General features: G+C 38.4%; 1 protein-coding gene across 1 annotated transcript in view; it reads right to left on the bottom strand.

Moving 5' to 3' along the window:
- The window catches only part of TRPM6 (transient receptor potential cation channel subfamily M member 6), a 327,340-nt gene that overhangs the window by 21,570 nt on the left and 284,614 nt on the right, over window positions 1-21,156 (bottom strand). Inside the window, exon 38 of the mRNA XM_053699972.1 lies at window positions 5,574-5,680. Within this exon, the coding sequence (XP_053555947.1) occupies window positions 5,574-5,680 (107 nt within the window). The remainder of the gene's footprint in view (window positions 1-5,573; window positions 5,681-21,156) is intronic.

Below are 21,156 nucleotides of genomic sequence, written 5' to 3'. Positions count from 1 at the left end.
ACTGCGCCCTGGCCCACTAGACTGGCGTCGGTCGTGACAATGACCCACTCTGGTCTGCGGAAGCTCATTCCCTGTGACAGATTGTCCAGGGTCAGCCACCAATGGAGTGAATCTCTGGTCTTTTGATCTACTTGAATCATCGGAGACAAGTCTGTATAATCCCCATTCCACTGTCTGAGCATGCACAGTTGTAATGGTCTTAGATGAATTCGTGCAAAAGGAACTATGTCCATTGTTGCAACCATCAATCCTATTACTTCCATGCACTGCGCTATGGAAGGACGAGGAACAGAATGAAGTACTTGACAAGAGCTTAGAAGTTTTGATTTTCTGACCTCTGTCAGAAAAATCCTCATTTCTAAGGAATCTATTATTGTTCCCAAGAAGGGAACTCTTGTTGACGGGGACAGAGAACTTTTTTCTTTGTTCACCTTCCATCCGTGAGATCTGAGAAAGGCTAGGACGATGTCCGTATGAGCCTTTGCTTTTGACAGGGACGACGCTTGAATTAGGATGTCGTCCAAGTAAGGTACTACTGCAACGCCCCTTGGTCTTAGAACCGCTAGAAGGGACCCTAGTACCTTTGTGAAAATCCTTGGAGCAGTGGCTAATCCGAATGGAAGTGCCACAAACTGGTAATGCTTGTCCAGAAAAGCGAACCTTAGGAACTGATGATGTTCCTTGTGGATAGGAATATGTAGGTACGCATCCTTTAAATCCACTGTAGTCATAAATTGACTTTCCTGGATGGTGGGTAGGATCGTTCGAATAGTTTCCATTTTGAACGATGGTACCCTGAGAAATTTGTTTAGGATCTTCAGATCCAAAATTGGTCTGAATGTTCCCTCTTTTTTGGGAACTATGAACAGATTGGAATAAAATCCCATTCCTTGTTCTCTTATTGGAACTGGATGTATCACTCCCATCTTTAACAGGTCTTCTACACAATGTAAGAATGCCTGTCTCTTTATTTGGTTTGAAGATAAGTGAGACCTGTGGAACCTTCCCCTTGGGGGTAGTTCCTTGAATTCCAGGAGATAACCTTGAGAAACTATTTCTAGCGCCCAAGGATCCTGAACATCTCTTGCCCAAGCCTGAGCAAAGAGAGAGAGTCTGCCCCCCACTAGATCCGGTCCCGGATCGGGGGCTATCCCTTCATGCTGTTTTGGTAGCAGTGGTAGGCTTCTTGGCCTGCTTACCCTTGTTCCAGCCTTGCATTGGTTTCCAGGCTGGTTTGGGTTGTGAAGTATTACCCTCTTGCTTAGAGGATGCAGAATTAGAGGCTCGTCCGTTTCTGCGAAAAGGACGAAAATTAGGCTTATTTTTAGCCTTAAAAGACCTATCCTGTGGGAGGGCGTGGCCCTTTCCCCCAGTGATGTCTGAAATAATCTCTTTCAAATCTGGTCCAAATAATGTTTTACCTTTGAAAGGAATGTTAAGCAATTTTGTCTTGGAAGACACATCCGCTGACCAAGACTTTAGCCAAAGCGCTCTGCGTGCCACAATAGCAAACCCTGAATTTTTCGCCGCTAATCTAGCTAATTGCAAAGCGGCATCTAAAACAAAAGAGTTAGCCAATTTAAGTGCTTGAACTCTGTCCATAACCTCCTCATACGAAGATTCTTTACTGAGCGACTTTTCTAGTTCCTTGAACCAGAAACACGCTGCCGTAGTGACAGGAACAATGCATGAAATTGGTTGTAGAAGGTAACCTTGCTGTACAAAAATCTTTTTAATCAAACCCTCTAATTTTTTATCCATAGGATCTTTGAAAGCACAACTATCTTCGATAGGAATAGTAGTGCGTTTGTTTAGAGTAGAAACCGCCCCCTCGAACTTAGGGACTGTCTGCCATCTGTCCTTTCTGGGGTCGACTATAGGAAATAATTTCTTAAATATAGGGGGGGGGAACAAAAGGTATGCCGGGCTTTTCCCACTCTTTATTTACTATGTCCGCCACCCGCTTGGGTATAGGAAAAGCGTCGGGGGGGCACCGGAACCTCTAGGAACTTGTCCATCTTACATAATTTCTCTGGAATGACCAAATTGTCACAATCATCCAGAGTAGATAACACCTCCTTAAGCAGTGCGCGCAGATGTTCTAATTTAAATTTAAATGTCACAACATCAGGTTCAGCTTGATGAGAAATTTTTCCTGAATCTGAGATTTCTCCATCAGACAAAACCTCCCTCATGGCCCCTTGAGATTGGTGTGAGGGTATGTCAGAACAGTTATCATCAGCGCCCTCTTGCTCTTCAGTGTTTAAGACAGAGCAATCGCGCTTTCTCTGATAAGTAGGCATTTTGGATAAAAGATTTGCTATGGAGTTATCCATTACAGCCGTTAATTGTTGCATGGTAATAAGTATTGGCGCACTAGATGTACTAGGGGCCTCCTGTGTGGGCAAAACTGGTGTAGACACAGTAGGGGATGATGTAGTATCATGTTTACTCCCCTCATTTGAGGAATCATCTTGGGCAATATCATTATCTGTGGCATTACTGTCCTTACTTTGTTTGGACACTATGGCACAATTATCACATAAATTTAAATGGGGAGACACATTGGCTTTCATACATATAGAACATAGCTTATCTGATGGTACAGACATGTTAAACAGGCTTAAACTTGTCAACAAAGCACAAAAAACATTTTAAAATAAAACCGTTACTGTCTCTTTAAATTTCAAACTGAAAACACTTTATTACTGAATATGTGAAAAAGTATGAAGGAATTGTTCAAAAATTACGGCATTAAAAGTATTGCACACCAAATTTCAGAGCTTTAACCCTTAAAATAACGGAACCGGAGCCGTTTTTAAATTTAACCCCTATACAGTCCCAGCTATATGCTTTGCTGAGACCCAACCAAGCCCAGAGGGGAATACGATACCAAATGACGCCTTCTAGAAGCTTTTTTAGTGATTCTTAGATCCTCACACATGCATCTGCATGCCTTGCTCTCCAAAAACAACTGCGCAGTAATGGCGCGAAAATGAGGCTCAGTCTATAACTAGAAAGGCCCCCAGACTAAAAAAGGTGTCCAACACAGTGCCTTCCGTTTTTTAAACGTTCCCCAAGATTATAATGCCAATTATTAGCTAGAATCTGCATAATATGCCCCAATAAAGCAATCGTTTTAGCCCATAAAAATGTCTACCAGTTTTTAAGCCCTTTTTTAAGCCCTTTATTCTTTTATGTTTGACTAAGAAAATGGCTTACCGGTCCCCATGAGGGGAAATGACAGCCTTCCAGCATTACATGGTCTTGTTAGAAATATGGCTAGTCATACCTTAAGCAGAAAAGTCTGCTAACTGTTTCCCCCAACTGAAGTTACTTCATCTCAACAGTCCTGTGTGGAAACAGCAATCGATTTTAGTTACTGTCTGCTAAAATCATCTTCCTCTTACAAACAGAAATCTTCATCCTTTTCTGTTTCAGAGTAAATAGTACATACCAGCACTATTTTAAAATAACAAACACTTGATAGAAGAATAAAAACTACATTTAAACACCAAAAAACTCTTAACCATCTCCGTGGAGATGTTGCCTGTGCAACGGCAAAGAGAATGACTGGGGTGGGCGGAGCCTAGGAGGGATCATGTGACCAGCTTTGCTGGGACTCTTTGCCATTTCCTGTTGGGGAAGAGAATATCCCACAAGTAAGGATGACGCCGTGGACCGGACACACCAATGTTGGAGAAATATGTATTTCTGAATAGATAGAACATATTCTGCTATGTAAAGAACATTAGAATGTGAAATATTAATATTTTCATGTTGTGTTAGGTTTTTTCCACTTTTTTTGCTCCATTGACTACTATAGGGGAATAGGTTATCGCGTTAGCTCAGCGTGCAAGCGAAAACAGTTTACTTTTAACTTGTAATATGAGCGCAACCCGAAGCATGCAAAAAGCTTACTTCTAGCACAGTTAACACTCGAGCGGGAGCATTAAATATAGCTCCACTTGTAATCTAGCCCTTAATGTGTAAAATGTAACAAATGTATGCAGTGAAGACCAGATGTTAATATATATGACTCAGGACGTAAACATAGTTCTAGTAGAATAAGAATTGGGTATTGGGCCCTTTATGTAGGGGCCCCAACTAGCTACAGGTAAAGCTGACATACACAGACCCTTGGAGCTGCAGAAAATGTTACTTATAATAGTCATAAACTGCTTTTTTTTTTATTTGCGCAGAAACTAACAGGTAAGATAAACTCTGAAAGGCTGATAAAGAACTAAAGCTGACAGGTAGAGCAGATTACACTTAGTGGGAGGAAAATAACAAACAGAAATTGTAAACTAAGGAGGGTACTTTGAGTAGTCTCTTTGGAGGGTTTGGAGTTGAGCTCTGTTGCCTGGTGACCTTTTATGGGGTATCTTGGGGAGGGTAGTGGTTTATTATGCAGGGTGGCTAAGTAGGGACAGAACCAAAAAGGGCATTAACCAGAGTGGTAGGAAGAAATGAGTAGTCCCAACAATGGGCTTAAAATGCTCGTAGTTAATGTGGGAAACAAGACCAATCAGTGGGGATTTAATTTTTGTTTAATTAGTTGAGTGAAAGCTGGAAGGGGAATTATGTAATATGGGATTGGTAATGTAGCTGTGATATTTGGTGGTGGAGAGGTGAGTGTTTATGCAGTCATGGTGCAGAATCGGAGGGTATGAAACAATCAAGGGGTTTAATAACTAGATCCCACAGTATTTACATTTATCATATCATTATTACTTTATAGTAACACACATAGGGAGATTTTAACACTTTTAAAGGTTACTTTGTGCTGGCTTAAATATAACTGCTGAATTGCAATTGAATTGAACTTGGTATTAAAAATGTTATTTTATTAGTTTGTGTAATGCACCAGTTTGCCTTCTATATATGAATATGTGCTTTATTAGTGAATGAAGTGTTTGATATCTCTTTGTACCATTCATAAGAAATAAGTAACATTTAATGAGTATCTCCAGGCAGCTCCACTTAGAAACGTACAAACTAAAAGATTAAGCATAACAAAAATATAGATTTTTTTTATATATATATATATATATACTTCAAATGTGATCTCCAATTACAACTCTCAAAATATAAGTGCCCTTGAGAAATACAAGCATTTATATTGAAAAGGATGGTCAGCATGATGCTGGCTTGCCAGAGATAACTGGAAAATAGGATCCATATGATTTTAACTAAATAGAAAAAAGCAAGGCTTAAAAAATATATCAGACATGGATAAATAAGTTCCACGGGCTTCTCTTTGATATATTAGAAGCCAATGGAATACAAATTTATGGACAGTTTTCATCTAATATTATGCCTTGACATTAACTTGATTTACAGGACAAAGAAGATATTACTATACCTTTGTATTTAATAGCACCAGCATCAATAAAATGCAGTCAAATCATGATGTGTCAGTGCTGTTTAATACCTTCCCTAAACAACTCTTAAGTAAGTTAATTCCTAAATTTCCACATTCTTTTTAATGTTGCAAGCAGGAAGTCACCACTGGACTAATACTTAGGCAGCATATTTCCCAACAATAAATAGCAATATGATTTAATACATACCAGGAAGGTTAAGTTTTCTACAACAGGAGTTGCATCTGTGCTTTGAAATAAAGTTTGTGAATGCATCTTCTCCCAAATTTGCTGGTCCAAATACCATGCCTCGTGACCTACAAAAACAGTGTAAAATGTAATAATAGCACATAAATCCCATTTAATGATCTAGCTGAGTTTGCATAATTGTCTATAAGAATATTTTACCAGCACTCAAGCTACCACAACTGCATATTATACCAGATCTCTTCTTGTAGATTTAATCCTAAACTGTTCTAGTGACATGAGAACATTTAAATTTGGCACTGTATTGTTAATTACTATTTTGTTCCTTGTTCCTTGTCCTGTTTGTTACTGTACTGTAACCATTCAGACTTGCTCCGTTTGGTGCTTATTTTCTGTATGTCCACTTGATTTTAGCACTTAGTGTACCTTTCGAAATAAAGCCTTTTTGCAATTATACTTATCTTCCAAGTTGGTTTCATTATCGGATGGTTAGCCGGATTCTCTTCAGTTCACTATTGTTCCTTGTACAACTTGCGAATGCAACTACATTTTATGCTAGGTATTTTATAGTGTTTTTACAAATATGTTTAATATACCATTGTGTTGTGTTAAGAAACACCAATTCTAATATACCACATTAGTAACAAGTGTAAAATGAGTAAACTATATCAATAACTAATTGCAGCTGTTTAAGTTACATTTTGAGAACTATAAAATATAGAGCTTTTTTAGGAAACAGGAACAAAGGCATACACCGTTCCTAGAGAGAACACCTGCATTATTTTTCAATGTGAAAATGGTTTGTGATCATTTAATGCATATAACAAAGGTTAATAAATCAGTCCCTGGAAGTTCTCATGACTCATATTTGCTGTCTATTTTTTTCCATCAAGAATAATTGCATGATAAACCACTGTGTTATATGTGTATATGTACAGGGAGTGCAGAATTATTAGGCAAATGAGTATTTTGACCACATCATCCTCTTTATGCATGTTGTCTTACTCCAAGCTGTATAGGCTCAAAAGCCTACTACCAATTAAGCATATTAGGTCATGTGCATAATAATTAGGCAACTTCCTTTCCTTTGGCAAAATGGGTCAAAAGAAGGACTTGACAGGCTCAGAAAAGTAAAAAAATAGTGAGATATCTTGCAGAGGGATGCAGCACTCTTAAAATTGCAAACCTTCGAAGCGTGATCATCGAACAATAAAGCGTTTCATTCAAAATAGTCAACAGGGTCGCAAGAAGCGTGTGGAAAAACCAAGGCTCAAAATAACTGCCAATGAACTGAGAAAAGTCAAGCGTGCAGCTGCCAAGATGCCACTTGCCACCAGTTTGGCCATATTTCAGAGCTGCAACATCACTGGAGTGCCCAAAAGCACAAGGTGTGCAATACTCAGAAACATGGCCAAGGTAAGAAAGGCTGAAAGACGACCACCACTGAACAAGACACACAAGCTGAAACGTCAAGACTGGGCCAAGAAATATCTCAAGACTGATTTTTCTAAGGTTTTATGGACTGATGAAATGAGAGTGAGTCTTGATGGGCCAGATGGATGGGCCCGTGGCTGGATTGGTAAAGGGCAGAGAGCTCCAGTCCGACTCAGACGCCAGCAAGGTGGAGGTGGAGTACTGGTTTGGGCTGGTATCATCAAAGATGAGCTTGTGGGGCCTTTTCGGGTTGAGGATGGAGTCAAGCTCAACTCCCAGTCCTACTGCCAGTTTCTGGAAGACACCTTCTTCAAGCAGTGGTACAGGAAGAAGTCTGCATCCTTCAAGAAAAACATGATTTTCATGCAGGACAATGCTCCATCACACGCGTCCAAGTACTCCACAGCGTGGCTGGCAAGAAAGGGTATAAAAGAAGAAAATCTAATGACATGGCCTCCTTGTTCACCTGATCTGAACCCCATTGAGAACCTGTGGTCCATCATCAAATGTGAGATTTACAAGGAGGGAAAACAGTACACCTCTCTGAACAGTGTCTGGGAGGCTGTGGTTGCTGCTGCACGCAATGATGATGGTGAACAGATCAAAACACTGACAGAATCCATGGATGGCAGGCTTTTGAGTGTACTTGCAAAGAAAGGTGGCTATATTGGTCACTGATTTGTTTTTGTTTTGTTTTTGAATGTCAGAAATGTATATTTGTGAATGTTGAGATGTTATATTGGTTTCACTGGTAAAAATAAATAATTGAAATGGGTATATATTTGTTTTTTGTTAAGTTGCCTAATAATTATGCACAGTAATAGTCACCTGCACACACAGATATCCCCCTAAAATAGCTATAACTAAAAACAAACTAAAAACTACTTCCAAAAATATTCAGCTTTGATATTAATGAGTTTTTTGGGTTCATTGAGAACATGGTTGTTGTTCAATAATAAAATTAATCCTCAAAAATTCAACTTGCCTAATAATTCTGCACTCCCTGTATTGTTCATGTGTTACACCTATTCTCACTCCTCTTGTGTGCACCAATCACTACTGTGTACCAGTGACGTGCAGTGATGTCAGAGGATGGTGAGGCAGTGGCTAGGATACGCCTTCATTCTTTAGATATCCTTTGTTGAAGAAATAGCAATGCACATGGGTGAGCCAATCACATGAGGTATCTATGTGCAGCCACCAATCAGCAGCTACTGAGCATATTTAGATATGATTTTCAACAAAGGACATCAAAAGAATAAAGAAAATTAGATATTAGATGTAAAGTGGAAAGTTATTTAAATTTGCATATGGGTTTCATATGGGTTTCATGTCCCTTTAAATGGTGTCTTGGAAAACTGGTCAACTTAGTAAACATCTGATTTTAGTCTAAAAGGATTGTAACAGAAACTCTTGCCAGATAACACAATGTTTGCTCTGATTATGAGATCTAGAAATCCATGCCCATTAAAATATGTTTAAAACATACATTTTACTTTAATGCTGCAAATTATGCTTATAGATTCTTTCATTACATAAGGGATGAGAATCAGAGGGGGAGGAAGAGAGACAGAGAGAGAAAGAGACCATGGGGGAGAACAACACATAAGGAGAGAGATGGATAGATAGAGAGAGAGAGACACACACACACACACACACACACACACACACAAGGGGGGGGACCACTGCATTTTAAAGTAATAAAACAGCAGAGCTACAGAGAGTTCAGAAAATTAGTCTATAATTTAGTGTGAAGTACAGAGGCAAGCTGCTAAGTTAGTGGGTGTAAAGTTTGAGTAAACAAAATACAAAAACGACCCTGCTATAAAAGAGTAAACAAACACTAAACCACATTCATTAAATTATCATTTTAACTAACAGAATCTTTCAGTAAAATCTTACTTTAATAAGATGTGGGTGAAACACTGCTCTCTGTGCCTCTCTCCTGCTCTGTAAGGATTCAGGAAGTGACAGTGGCACATTCCACTGCACTTAGAGGGGAAGAACAGAACTCTCTTTTTCACTTTAGCAAAGCTAGCAGGTTCACAGGACAGCAACAAAATATATGAAAGTTGGTTTTTTGCGTTTTTGTTTTGTTTTATATGATTTAACATCCAGCCCCAACCCTATGTTCCACTTACTAATGCCTCTCACTGGATTGGTTCAGCCCAAATAGGACTGCCTCAAATAAGCAGTTAATGAGCCATGCAATGATCTTAACCACTTGCATCCAGTAGATGGCGCAGCATGTTGTGTAATGGTGGGCAGACCTGATTGTGCCTCTTCATTGCACAACATATAGCTGTGAGAAAAAAAAATGCTGGGGGAAAATATTTTTTTTTTAAAGCCAATAAAAAAAAATATATTTTTGCCCATATGAGAGGTGAAGCACTGCCTCACCTGCCTCTAGTGACTGCACATCACTGCTGTGTACATTTGTTACTGGCAGCTGAATAGGTAAATTCATTGATTTGTAGGTTTCTAGCATCCAAGGGGATAAAATTACTGTTCTGTTGTTGAAATATGCATAGCTGAGTCAATAGTGTAGCCTAAGATGCAGAATTATCAAATGTCTGTCGGACCTGATCCTACAGTGCAGATTAGGTCCGACAGACATCGCTGAGTGTGGAGAGCAATACGCTCTCTGTATTCAGCATTGCACCAGCAGCTCACAAGAGTTGCTGGTGCAACGCCGCCCCCTGCAGACGCATGGCCAATGGGCCGCCAGCAGGGAGGTGTCGATCAACCCGATCGCACTCGATCGGGTTGAATTATGGCGATTCCTGTCCGCCTCATCAGAGCTGCTTCATAACTGCTGTTTCTGGCGAGCCTGAAGACTCGCCAGAAACATGGGCCCACAAGCTCCATTCGGAGCTTGAAAAATGGGACTCTAAGAGCGAGCTTCTGGGGGGTTATTATGTGACCCAACTACAATCTGTGTCCAGTCACACACAGGTTGTCCAGTATTTATATGGAGGGCAATGGGTAACCCTAGGGATGTTTGTTGTAAGATAATAAATCTAGTTTTGTGCTTTTGTGTCTGTTACCGCTTTTGACAACCAAGGTTAACTCAGACTACTACAGAGTTTCATCTTAAGAAAGTTATTCCCATTATTTTATTTCAAAAATGAATTCTAAAGATTTCATAATATAATTCTATGAAAATAATGATGTGGTTGACAAATGGAAACACATAATGTAATATGTTATTATATGCGTGTGTGATTTACATTTGTATTACATGGACAATCATATTTTTATTAAAATATGTTTTTCAAAAAGTACTAATGATTAAAAATCATGTACTTAAGTCATGGTTCCAGCATCTCGAGCAATCAAGCAGAACTTTACAGTACTTTTTCCTGAAGATCACAAATATTATGGGCCAGATTATAAGTGGAGCGCTAAATATCACTTGCGAACAAGCGATATTAGTGCTCCCCTTTGTAATACTAGCACACTTTAATGTGCATAGGTATTACAAGTTAATTGCAATGCAAACGCAAGCTTGCGTTTGCATTGCTAGGAAGCATTAAGCCTTTAGAAAATTAGCCAGAGATCCACTTGTAATGGCTGGTTAATTATTGTGCTTTTTTTGGGGGGGGTTGGGGGCGCTTCAGGTTTTTGTGCCTACAGGCACCTGAGATGTAAATCGAGCACTGTGTGCATATCTTAACCAAGTGTAACCATTGGCCTATCTGAGCATAGGATATTCTCTGGGGCAAATTACTTGTTTATTTATGTGGATGTGTGCTGTTTTTGTACACTTTGGGTGACTCTGGTTTTGGCCCTTTAAGTCATCCCGGCTCGAGTACCTCAGGCTCTGGTCATGTGTTCGCTACTCTGGTGCAGGAAGGAAGTGGCAGTGAGTCTGATTCAGAGGAGAAGCAGCACACTGTTTCTCTTCTGGGTGAGGAAAGAGTTAACAGTTATTTCCCACCACAGGACAGCTTAGGCACGCTCTCTGCCTCCCTGTTTCACCTTGCAGCTCAGTATCCAGTATGCCTGCCAGCGCAGCTTTGCAGCTCTTATCTTAGTAATGTCCTACAGTCTCATTCTCAGGGTTCCACTGCACATACTACTCTGGGGTGTCCACCTGTGTTCATTACTCAGGGTGGCATAATTGAATTTACCCCAGATTTAAAATCCCAATTACAATATGCAATTTCTGGGGCACTTGAAGCTATGCCGCCTGCAAGTAAGCATAAGCGCAAGCTTAACCATTGTTCTTCAGGTTCTAAAGGTAGTAGTTATGCTGGTCCTTCGTTTGTCAGGCAGTCTCAGGAATCTGATTTGGACAAATCACTGTCTAGCTCAGATGGAGAAGTGACCTTTGAGAATTTCTGTCTGGACTCTGCCTCCCATTTATTTGATTTCAATTGGACAACATTACAACTGTGGCATACATAAACCATCAGGGAGGAACACACAGCTCCTTAGTGATAAAGGAGTTGTCCCACATCCTGACATGGACAGAGGATCATCAATGCCTGATCTCAGTCATTCACATCCCAGGAGAAAAGAATAAGGAGCGAGATTATTTAAGCCATCAGGATTTTCACTCTGGGTAATTGTTTCTCAATCTAGAGGTCTTCAATCAGCTTGTGGACTGTTTGGGAGCTTTGGAGAGAGATCTCATGGTATCTTGCCTAAACTGCAAGCTGCCAAGGTATGGATTGCGATCTTGAGACCCACAGGTGGATTTGACCAATGCCTTAGCGGCTCCTTGGCGTAATGAGATACTTTATCCGTTTCCTCCGATAGTTCTTCTTCCGCAGGTAATTGCACGGATCAAGCAGGAGAATGTTTCAGAATTCCTCATAGCTCCTGCGTAGCCATGCAGAACCTGGTAGGCAGATCTGGGGTTGCTCCTGGCATTCAGTGAGAATCTCACAGATTTTACAGCTCCTTCAGGAGGGCCTTGATAAGGGTTTATTGGCTAGTTCCCAAGGCAATAATTTAGCGCTCCACTTGTAATCTAGCCCTCTTGGTGCAGTTTTTACGGTTGGGCACAATGTAATGAATATCTTTCCCCTTCTTTCTCCCTTTGGTGTAGATTTAACAAGTGCCGGGCAGACATGATTCGCTGTAGCGAATCATGTCCGCCCAACTTTGCGAAACGCAGACAGCATACGCTGTCGGCATTTAACATTGCACAAGCATTTCTTGTGAAATGCTTGTGCAATGCCGCCCGCTGTACATTCACAGCCAAACAGCTGCTAGCAGGGGGTGTCAAGCACCCCGATCGTATGGGATCAGGATGATTGCAGTCGGCCACGACAAGTTAAGGAGCAGCAGTCTTACGACCGCTGTTTCTTAACATACGTTTACGGCAAGACAGAAACTTTGGGTGTAGAAAGTAGCATCCACTGCATGTTAAATCTACCCCTTTCTCTCTCTCTGTCCCTCATTTACTATATCTCATTAATGTGTGATAGATATTGTGTAGTAAGTTATTCATCATGTGTGTAAAAATGTGCACAAAACACAATTTTTATGTGCTTGCCCGACCAATACCAGCTGTGAACATGGTTTTATATATTGTAAAACAATGCATAAATAAATTATGTAAATGTCTGCAAAAAGCCTGCAAAAATGGGTGTCAACATAAAGCACTCAAAAGTGCCCTTTACACATGTTTTTATGTGTTACCCAACTCCACAGGAATTATATATATACACACACAAAGAGAGAAGCACACTCACAGGAACGAACAACTGGCTCAATACTATTGTTAGCCTGTTCTATGGCGATTTAGCACCTGGGTGCAGCTGCAGCTTCTTTTAGCCCAGTAATGCTTTTCACAGTGTAGAACTTTCCTGTAGTATATCAGTCTGATCCCGCCTATTACAGTCAGTCCAGTGCCAAAATACCAGGCAATTCTTCTCTGAACAAGGAACACAGCAACCCCAGACGATCGTTTCGGCCTTCATAGGACCTTGTCAGTGAGGTGTAGCCATATTCCTCTAAGCACACTGAGCAAGAAGTCCACGTCTGGTTTCAGAATATCACAAGATATTAGTATAATTTAGACATTTAACCTCTTCACTACCGAGACTTTCAGAGAAAACCACTCAAACTACTGGAGTATTTTAAGCATTTTTGCTATATCACTCCATTTAAACAGAAATAGAGCCTTGGTTATTTTATTTACCTGTCAAAACTGTATATATATTTTAAGTGTTAACATAGTTCCCCAGTAGTAGTAGACAATGGAGCAAGAAGAAAAAAAAACACCCTACTCAGTGAAGTGGTTAAATAGGTAGCTTGTAAGGTTAATTGTAACTTTAGATTACTCTCCAACCTCACACTTCCCACCCCCGAATCCCTACTTGATCCCTCCCAAACAGCTCTGTATGCTCCCCACTGGTCACCCCATCTAAACTATAACTATACACTTTGGATTGCGCATAAAACATCAGGGAACATTTTATTTACAAGTGTAAATGCTGGCAGAATGTCTGCCACACACACACACTTGCAGACAGTCTGCCAATATAAACAATTAATTTTTTGTTGCATCGTAGAATCCCCCCTTACCCATTTAACCTCCCTGATCCCTCCCAAACAGCTCTCTGTTTGGGAGGGATCAGGGAGATTGAAAGGTAAGGGGGTATCCTAACTCTGCGCTAACTCCATTAGAAGAAAACTTTTTGCACACATTGCTTAATGCTCGTATTACAAATTGAAAGTAAAAAGTTTTCGCTCGCGCGCTAACCTGATGCGCGCAAAAAGCCGAAGTTAGAATATCACGACCGTGTTAACGTAGTTCCCCATAGTAGTCAACCGAACAAGAAAAGTAGAAAAAAAACACCCAAATGCCCAAACCCGATCGCATATTCTCAAGTGCGCTAACCTGGCATGAAAATATGAATGTCACATTCCAATATTCTTTACATAGAAGAATATGTTCTATATATATCTATATTAAATTTATTGCAATATGAATATTGCAAAAATATGCTTTTACATGTTTTCATTCTTTTCACTGCAAAGGGGACCAATGCATATATATATATATATATATATATATATATATATATATATATATATATATAAAAAAACATATGTATTTATGTATTTATATGTGTATATATTTGTAAATACATATATACACTTTTGGGCAAAAATCATCAAGCACATCCTCTTATTTGAGGTACTATAGAAAAAAAAGTAAAGGAAAAAAATCAAGGACATTAGAGACTGGCTCATAAAAATAGAAATTAAATCATATATACAGAAATGTATGTATATTGGCCTATAACCTAGACCAGTGTTTCCCAAACCCAGTTCTCAGGACCCTTACTCAGGCCAGATATTTATTATATTTTAACTAGAGTACAGGTAAAACAATCAGCTCACCCATCAGCTGATTATTTCACCTGTGCTCTAGTTAAGCTATAATAAACATTTGGCCTGAATAAGGGTCCTGAGGACTGGGTTTGGGAAACACTGACCTAGACAATACTTACCAGGTGAGATCCCCTCTTCAGAGGGGGCATGCACAGAGATAATTACGCCCTTTTTTATTATTATGTGTGTGTTTATGTGATTATATAGTAGGATCTGTTTACTTGCTTTTAGAAATTTAGACACTTACATCCTCTCTAAGTTATCTTACGGAAAGGTATTGACCAACTTAATAATTCAATTATTTTATATTGCCTCTAGTAAGGGTGAAAAGCTAAATGGGTAAACCTTATACACTTAAAGGGACAGTCTACACCAGAATTTGTATTGTTTTAAAAGATAGATAATACCTTTATTATAACCCATTCCCCAGTTTTGCATAACCAACACAGTTATAATAATATACTTTTAACCTCTGTGATTATCTTGTATCTAAGTCTCTTCAAACTGCCCCTTTATATCACTTCTTTTGACAGACTTGCAGTTTAGCCAATCACTGCCTGCTCCCAGATAACTTCACGTGCACGAGCACAGTGTTATCTATATGAAATACGTGAACTAACACCCTCTAGTGGTGAAAAACTGTTCAAATGCATTCTGAAAAGAGGTGGCCTTCAAAGTCTAAGAAATTAGCATATGAACCTCCTAGATTAAGTTTTCAACTAAGAATACCAATCGAACAAAGCAACATTGGTGCTAAAAGTAAATTGGAAAATTGTTTAAAATGACATGCTCTATCTGAATCATGAAAGTTTATTTTGGCCTAGACTGTCCCTTTAATCAGATCTATTCAAAATTTCTTGCAGACCACACTATCATAATTGTAGTCTTCTGTTCTCTTTATAGGTCACTAGACTCTTTCTGAATCGTATCCCTTAAACCTTAGGAGGTGTGTAGTCTTTTACTTGAATCAACCTTAACTCAGTTGTCCCCTACAATTTAATTCAACTAACAGGTTTATGTTGATCAATAGATATTAATCATAGATGGGAAATACAAAGTCTTATGAGTAAAAATATTCTCAATTCCCTTTATCTTATACCATTTGAGTAATACTTATGTCCAGCAAACATGTGGCATTAGTAATACTACAAATTAGATATTCTGAACAGCTTGAGGTACATTTTTTCTTTTGTTCAATGTATTAACTTTCTTTAATGATGCATTCCATATTTAAGAAAAAGTAAAATTGCTGACACAGCTATTTCAATTTCTTATGTCCCCCAATAATGTAACCATTACTGATTCTTTTTCCTTCAGAAGGTAACAAATAATCACAAGGTGTGACTTTTAATCCAAATAAGAACTATTCCCCAAAGTATATAACTGCAGAAAGTAGTCTCATTGTATGTATAGGCTATTCCCAGCAATGGATCACATAAGCCAGACAGCAAACATATGATATGTCTCTCCACTTGTAAGAGTACTTTCAATCACCAGTTGTGCAAAATTATTCACTGGCATATATGTTAAGAAAAAGAGGGGCCACAGTAAAGGCTAAGACTAAGCTTCTGGAAAACAAAAAGTCCTCCACCCTCAAATTTTATTTTCTCCACAATGCCAGACTATAATGTATTTCAATATTTCCTTATATTGTCAAACTAAAGTTATCCACATATAGGTAACCAAACCAGCAGCTTTAATATGACTATATCATCTAGCATAAAGGAGAAACAGGTGGCTACTGACCTACTGAGACAAAAATGTTTATTCCAATAAAAATAAATATGGTAGACAAAAAGCAAAAATGTATATGAATAAGACACAACAAACCAAGGAGGGAAACAGCAAACTTACATGTTTTGCGCACACTTGCGCTTAATCATAGAAGCTAAATACAAGTAAGATCAGCTGTAGTACTTAAAGGGACAGCACACCAATCAGAACACTTTGTTTGACAATTAAACTGAAGAACAGGTGTCACATCAATACAAAACTTAGAGGTGTGCTTCCTCAGTGAGTGCTACAGATCAGAAAACAATAAAAACATAGTTGATATACTTGTGAAGGTGTAGAGCACTATATAATAAAAACTAAGTAATATTACATTGCAATTCCACAATATACACATACATATAAAACATACATATGTATCCATGTTTAAAGTTGATAACTAAACAGATAGTGATTTCAATTTTATGATCTAACAAAACTAAATATAACAACAGGATTTGACAATTCAATATCAAGTTAAGAAAAAAAGGGAAAAGAAGAGAGACAGCTGCCAATGTGCGTCTAAACACAGTGCTATTTAAATCATCAGATAACAGTAAAAAATCATGATAAATAAATTACAATGATTTAGAGACTAACCATATTGCACTCTGATATACTCTAATATAAAATTGTTCATGGGATGAGAAAAGGAAGTCATAGAAAAATATATATATCATGGACAAATATAGTAATGAAATATAGGGGATTATACTAATATGAAAATATATGTATAACTATCTATATATTGAAAACACTAATTTATTCTAATCCACAAAATATCTCATATCCCATTCTAAATTCATACCCAAAGGTGACCGAGTTTTCAGCTTATAGATCCAAAATAATTCTTTTCTATCAAGGACCTTGCATATGTCACCCCCTCGATAAGGGGTTCTGGCTATATCTATAACCTTGATTTTTAACCTGGGTATGTTTGTAAAATGAAATAGTTTAAAATGTTTAGCTACCGCTGAATCTCTGTTGAAATTTGTAATGTCCCTAAGGTGCTCTCTTGTCCAGTCTCTGAGGGTTCTACTCGACTGACCTACATATTGGGCTCAACAAAGCTGGCAATCTAGACATTGTAAGACATGTTGCATATATATATATATATATGCTATATCATCTAGCATATATAGCAGCTATTCTTCACTTGCTAACATAAAACAATAGTGCCTGGGTTATAGTAGGAAAATATATGAGACAAGATTTGTACTCCCGGTATTTGTTCTGTAGTTTCCAACTGTTTTGGTTCCCTGCTGCCAGTCTAACGTACACTGCTGTTCATGTTTGGTTCCATTCTAAATGTGATGATCCACTGTAGGAGTTTGTGAATCTATTAAAGAAGATGTCAATCTTTGCAAGGTTGATTTCCTGGTTTTGTTGCATGTGGACCCTGCCAGAAGAGGAGCACTCCGCCCTTAGACTAGTGGATTCTTAGGCTTTCGGATTCCTTGAAGACCACTATCAATGAAGGAGCCACTCTGGTAGCTTTGAAGCAGCCTAGGAGAAGTTCTGATGCAGAGCTGAAAAACAGTGAGCGGCAGCTTGGGGCACAAAGAGTTTTGCATCCTATGTCAGATGTATGATTCCTCCTACCAACTTACCCTTACTGATGCCATTCTATCCAATAATCTTTGAATCTGTCAACACCCTTTTACCTGGGCTACTACCCTCATTCCTAATTCTGCACAACATAGGTACACAGAGACAATAAAGGGTGGGAGCCTGGTAATTATTGTCTAGGGCATAGGCCAAGATATGTAAATTGATGTATTTATTTTTTTTAAAATTATCTTGGCCAAACTATCTAATACTTACCAGGTGAGAGAATTCCAAGCAGTATATCATATGGTCAATTGGGAATAAGAAAATAAGAAAAAATACAAATGTAAATACAAATATATATATTTATTTAGGAAACAACAGAACTCAGGATCTTGCTGCCAAATTTAGTGGAAAATGATTGTAAGACATCCAACTTATAATGTTATACAAATGTGTGCAGAGTTTTCCATGCAACTGCTTCACAGATAACATAAATAGTTGCATCATTCTGAAATGGCCAGGATGTAGAAACTCCCCTTGTTGCATGTGCCTTGAACTGAAGAGGAACCGATAAAGAATTCAACTTGTAGACTTTAGATACATTGTGTAATACAAGATGAAAGCGTAGACTTTGCTGGAGGTTGACCTTTCCTATTCACGAGAGGAATCACAAACAGTTTATCTGTTCTTATGAATTCTTTAATCCTATCAACATAATGAAGACACATACAAGGTCTAAAATGGTTTCCCATCTACCAGTTTTAAGTTAAACAAACAGATAGTAGTAATATCTTCAGAGGAATGGAAGTCCGAAACCACTTTTGGTAGAAACTCTGGAACCGATCGAAAAAATAATTTTATCATTAAATTATTTAATACAAGAGGTAAGTCCCACACAGGACAATGAATCTTGACATTTGGACAAATATGTGCCAGGGCTCGAAAAACTGGACTACAATGGGATTCTGAGTCCATCTGACTCCAGATATTGCAGAGATTGCTGATACTTGCAGCTTAAGGCAATTTCTTTTCTGACATCCAAGTAGTGAAAACGTCCCAAATTCGATATGTTTTTTACCATTTTCTTGCTAGTAACAAAAATTACTGAAGGAGAAATATTTTGAGCCCAAAAGGTGAAAAAAATAGTTGGGTATTCACTTGTGCCCCAGACGGGTATCATTGATCATTCATGGGATGCTGCTGTATGTCAATGTACAAAAGGCATACAGTAACGCCCACGAAAATGTAATCGCATCCAATACAAGGCTCAGTTTACTGGAGTTGTGCGCTGGAAGCTCTCCAGCTTCTCTGTAGCTAGGATTAGCTGGGTTACCCCTCTACTGATGCATTCTCAGACTCTGCCCTCCAGGAAATACTTTGCTGGTGCCAGCGGTTTGTTGGGAATGTTTTGGCCACATCGATCAGTAAAGTAGCAGACTTTGTTCTGCAACATTCTCAGAGTTTAGAAGCATGGACATATTCACCATCGGAACTGTGAAAAACTCACTCATTTTCAATTTAGGACTTTTCATAGCAATTTTCATAGCATATCTTTTATTCTTATTTTATCTGGTGTGTTGCTATTTTGCTAATAAAGTAATTGTATACAGTACACTCATATATCAGTACAAATACTGTCTCTGTGAATAATTATTAGTGCAATATTATTTGGGAGTAATTTCCCAATAACTATATAATGAAGGCGCAAGTCTCTATTTCCTTTTTCTTTTTTTTTTTTTCTTTGGCTAAAATCAGTTTACTTTAATGGAAAAACTCTATGGATGACCTGAGCTTAAAACATGTGACACATATTGGAGAAATACTTCCTGCCATCCTTTGGAACCTGAGATTGAGCAAAATGAGAGGAGGCTTTTTGTAAATTTCTAAAAAAAATAACCAATGGTAACAATGTCCGCAGCCCATAAATCTGGAATAACATGTACCCAAGCATCCCTGAAATATGAGTAACCAGCTCCCACAGGAACATTCTGAGTGCATTCCGAGTACTAACAATATTACTGTGGCCAAGAAGAAGAAGAAGACTTATCATGACCTCTGCCACTGGTTGCTGACTGGGACTTCCAAGGCTGTAAGTAAAAGGATTATTTAAATAGAGGGTCTTGGGAAGCACAAGCTTCAGCACATTGCCTAAAATAGCCAGAGGCTGGCCTTCGCGGTCTAGTAATCTGAGGGAGGAAAGTATTCTTACCTCCAGTCCTCTTAGCAAATAAATTGTCAAGCATCTTCCCAAAAAGCAGAGTTGTATCAAAGGGTAAATTCAGAAGGTCGAGTTAAGAATCGTATTCCCAAAATCTCAGCCATAATGCCTGTCTTGTTAGATTAGCAGCAACCATACTATGGGCATTAAGACGTAACATATCATGCATAGCTTCAGAATAGAAGGTGAGCAGTTGACAAAAATCTGCTCCTGCACATGCTGGGATTTAAAAGAAGGATCCAAGGTATCCATCTGGAATAAAGGAAGTAGCTTTAGATGAAAAAACATCCACAAGAAGCATTTAAAGCCTTTGCCACAAGTGATTCACTTGCTGCTGAGTAACTTGAGCCCCAAACAACAAGGAATCAGGTTTGTGATTAACATACACCTCAATGGAGGTATGGGGTACTACCAAGGATAACTGCAGTCAGCAGGGAACCAATAAGCAGTCCGATGGGGATAGAAAGCCAGCCGGCCTCCACTGTAACTTACCAGGTAAGATCCTAGAGAGGGACCTAGCTCTGAGGGTAGTAGCACAGGTAGGGGTTATATAGGAAAAAGGGGCATGGTTACTTCTGTTAATGCCACCTCTGGAGAGGGGATCTCACCTGTTAAGTATTGAATAAGTTGGTCAAGATATATATTCACAATATATATTACCAGAACCATCAGACTGGCCCCCTCTGATTAAAAGCAGATGACAAGCCTTTTGCCAGAACAAAGTTTAACATTATTATTATAGAATTTTGTTTGTTTGCATATGGTCATAATGGTTTGAATGTGATTCCATTATTTATACATTAGGAATACAAATATCCTTATTTTGGTCATATAACACTATTCAGTGTTAACTAAAAGCAAAATGATGCATGTTTCTTTATAAAGTTTTTTTTTTTTGTAAACAAACACTAAAGCCAAAACCCAAGGGGAAAAAATGTACAAAAATACCACTTAGAAGATAAAAATTTAAACTTTTAACAAAAGTTTAAAAGAAAGAAAAAAATATCACTTGTGTATTACAGTGACTTACAGAAATATTATACTAATACTTTGCAATGATATTATGCAGAAGAATATTTTATTTAAATAGCAAGTAGAAAACACCATTATTTTTAAAATGATGAAAGCAGAACCACCCACATATATAACATATATTTAAGGTACTGTAAAATAAAATGAACAAGAAATGATAAAAGGCAAAAAAGAAAATTACTTTTAAAATTATAGTTGACTACATTGTCACTCCAAATTACTCAAACT

The sequence above is a fragment of the Bombina bombina genome, chromosome 2, assembly GCF_027579735.1.
Source record: "Bombina bombina isolate aBomBom1 chromosome 2, aBomBom1.pri, whole genome shotgun sequence".
NCBI classification, from domain to species: domain Eukaryota; kingdom Metazoa; phylum Chordata; class Amphibia; order Anura; family Bombinatoridae; genus Bombina; species Bombina bombina.
This window is presented reverse-complemented; position numbering and strand designations above follow the sequence as displayed.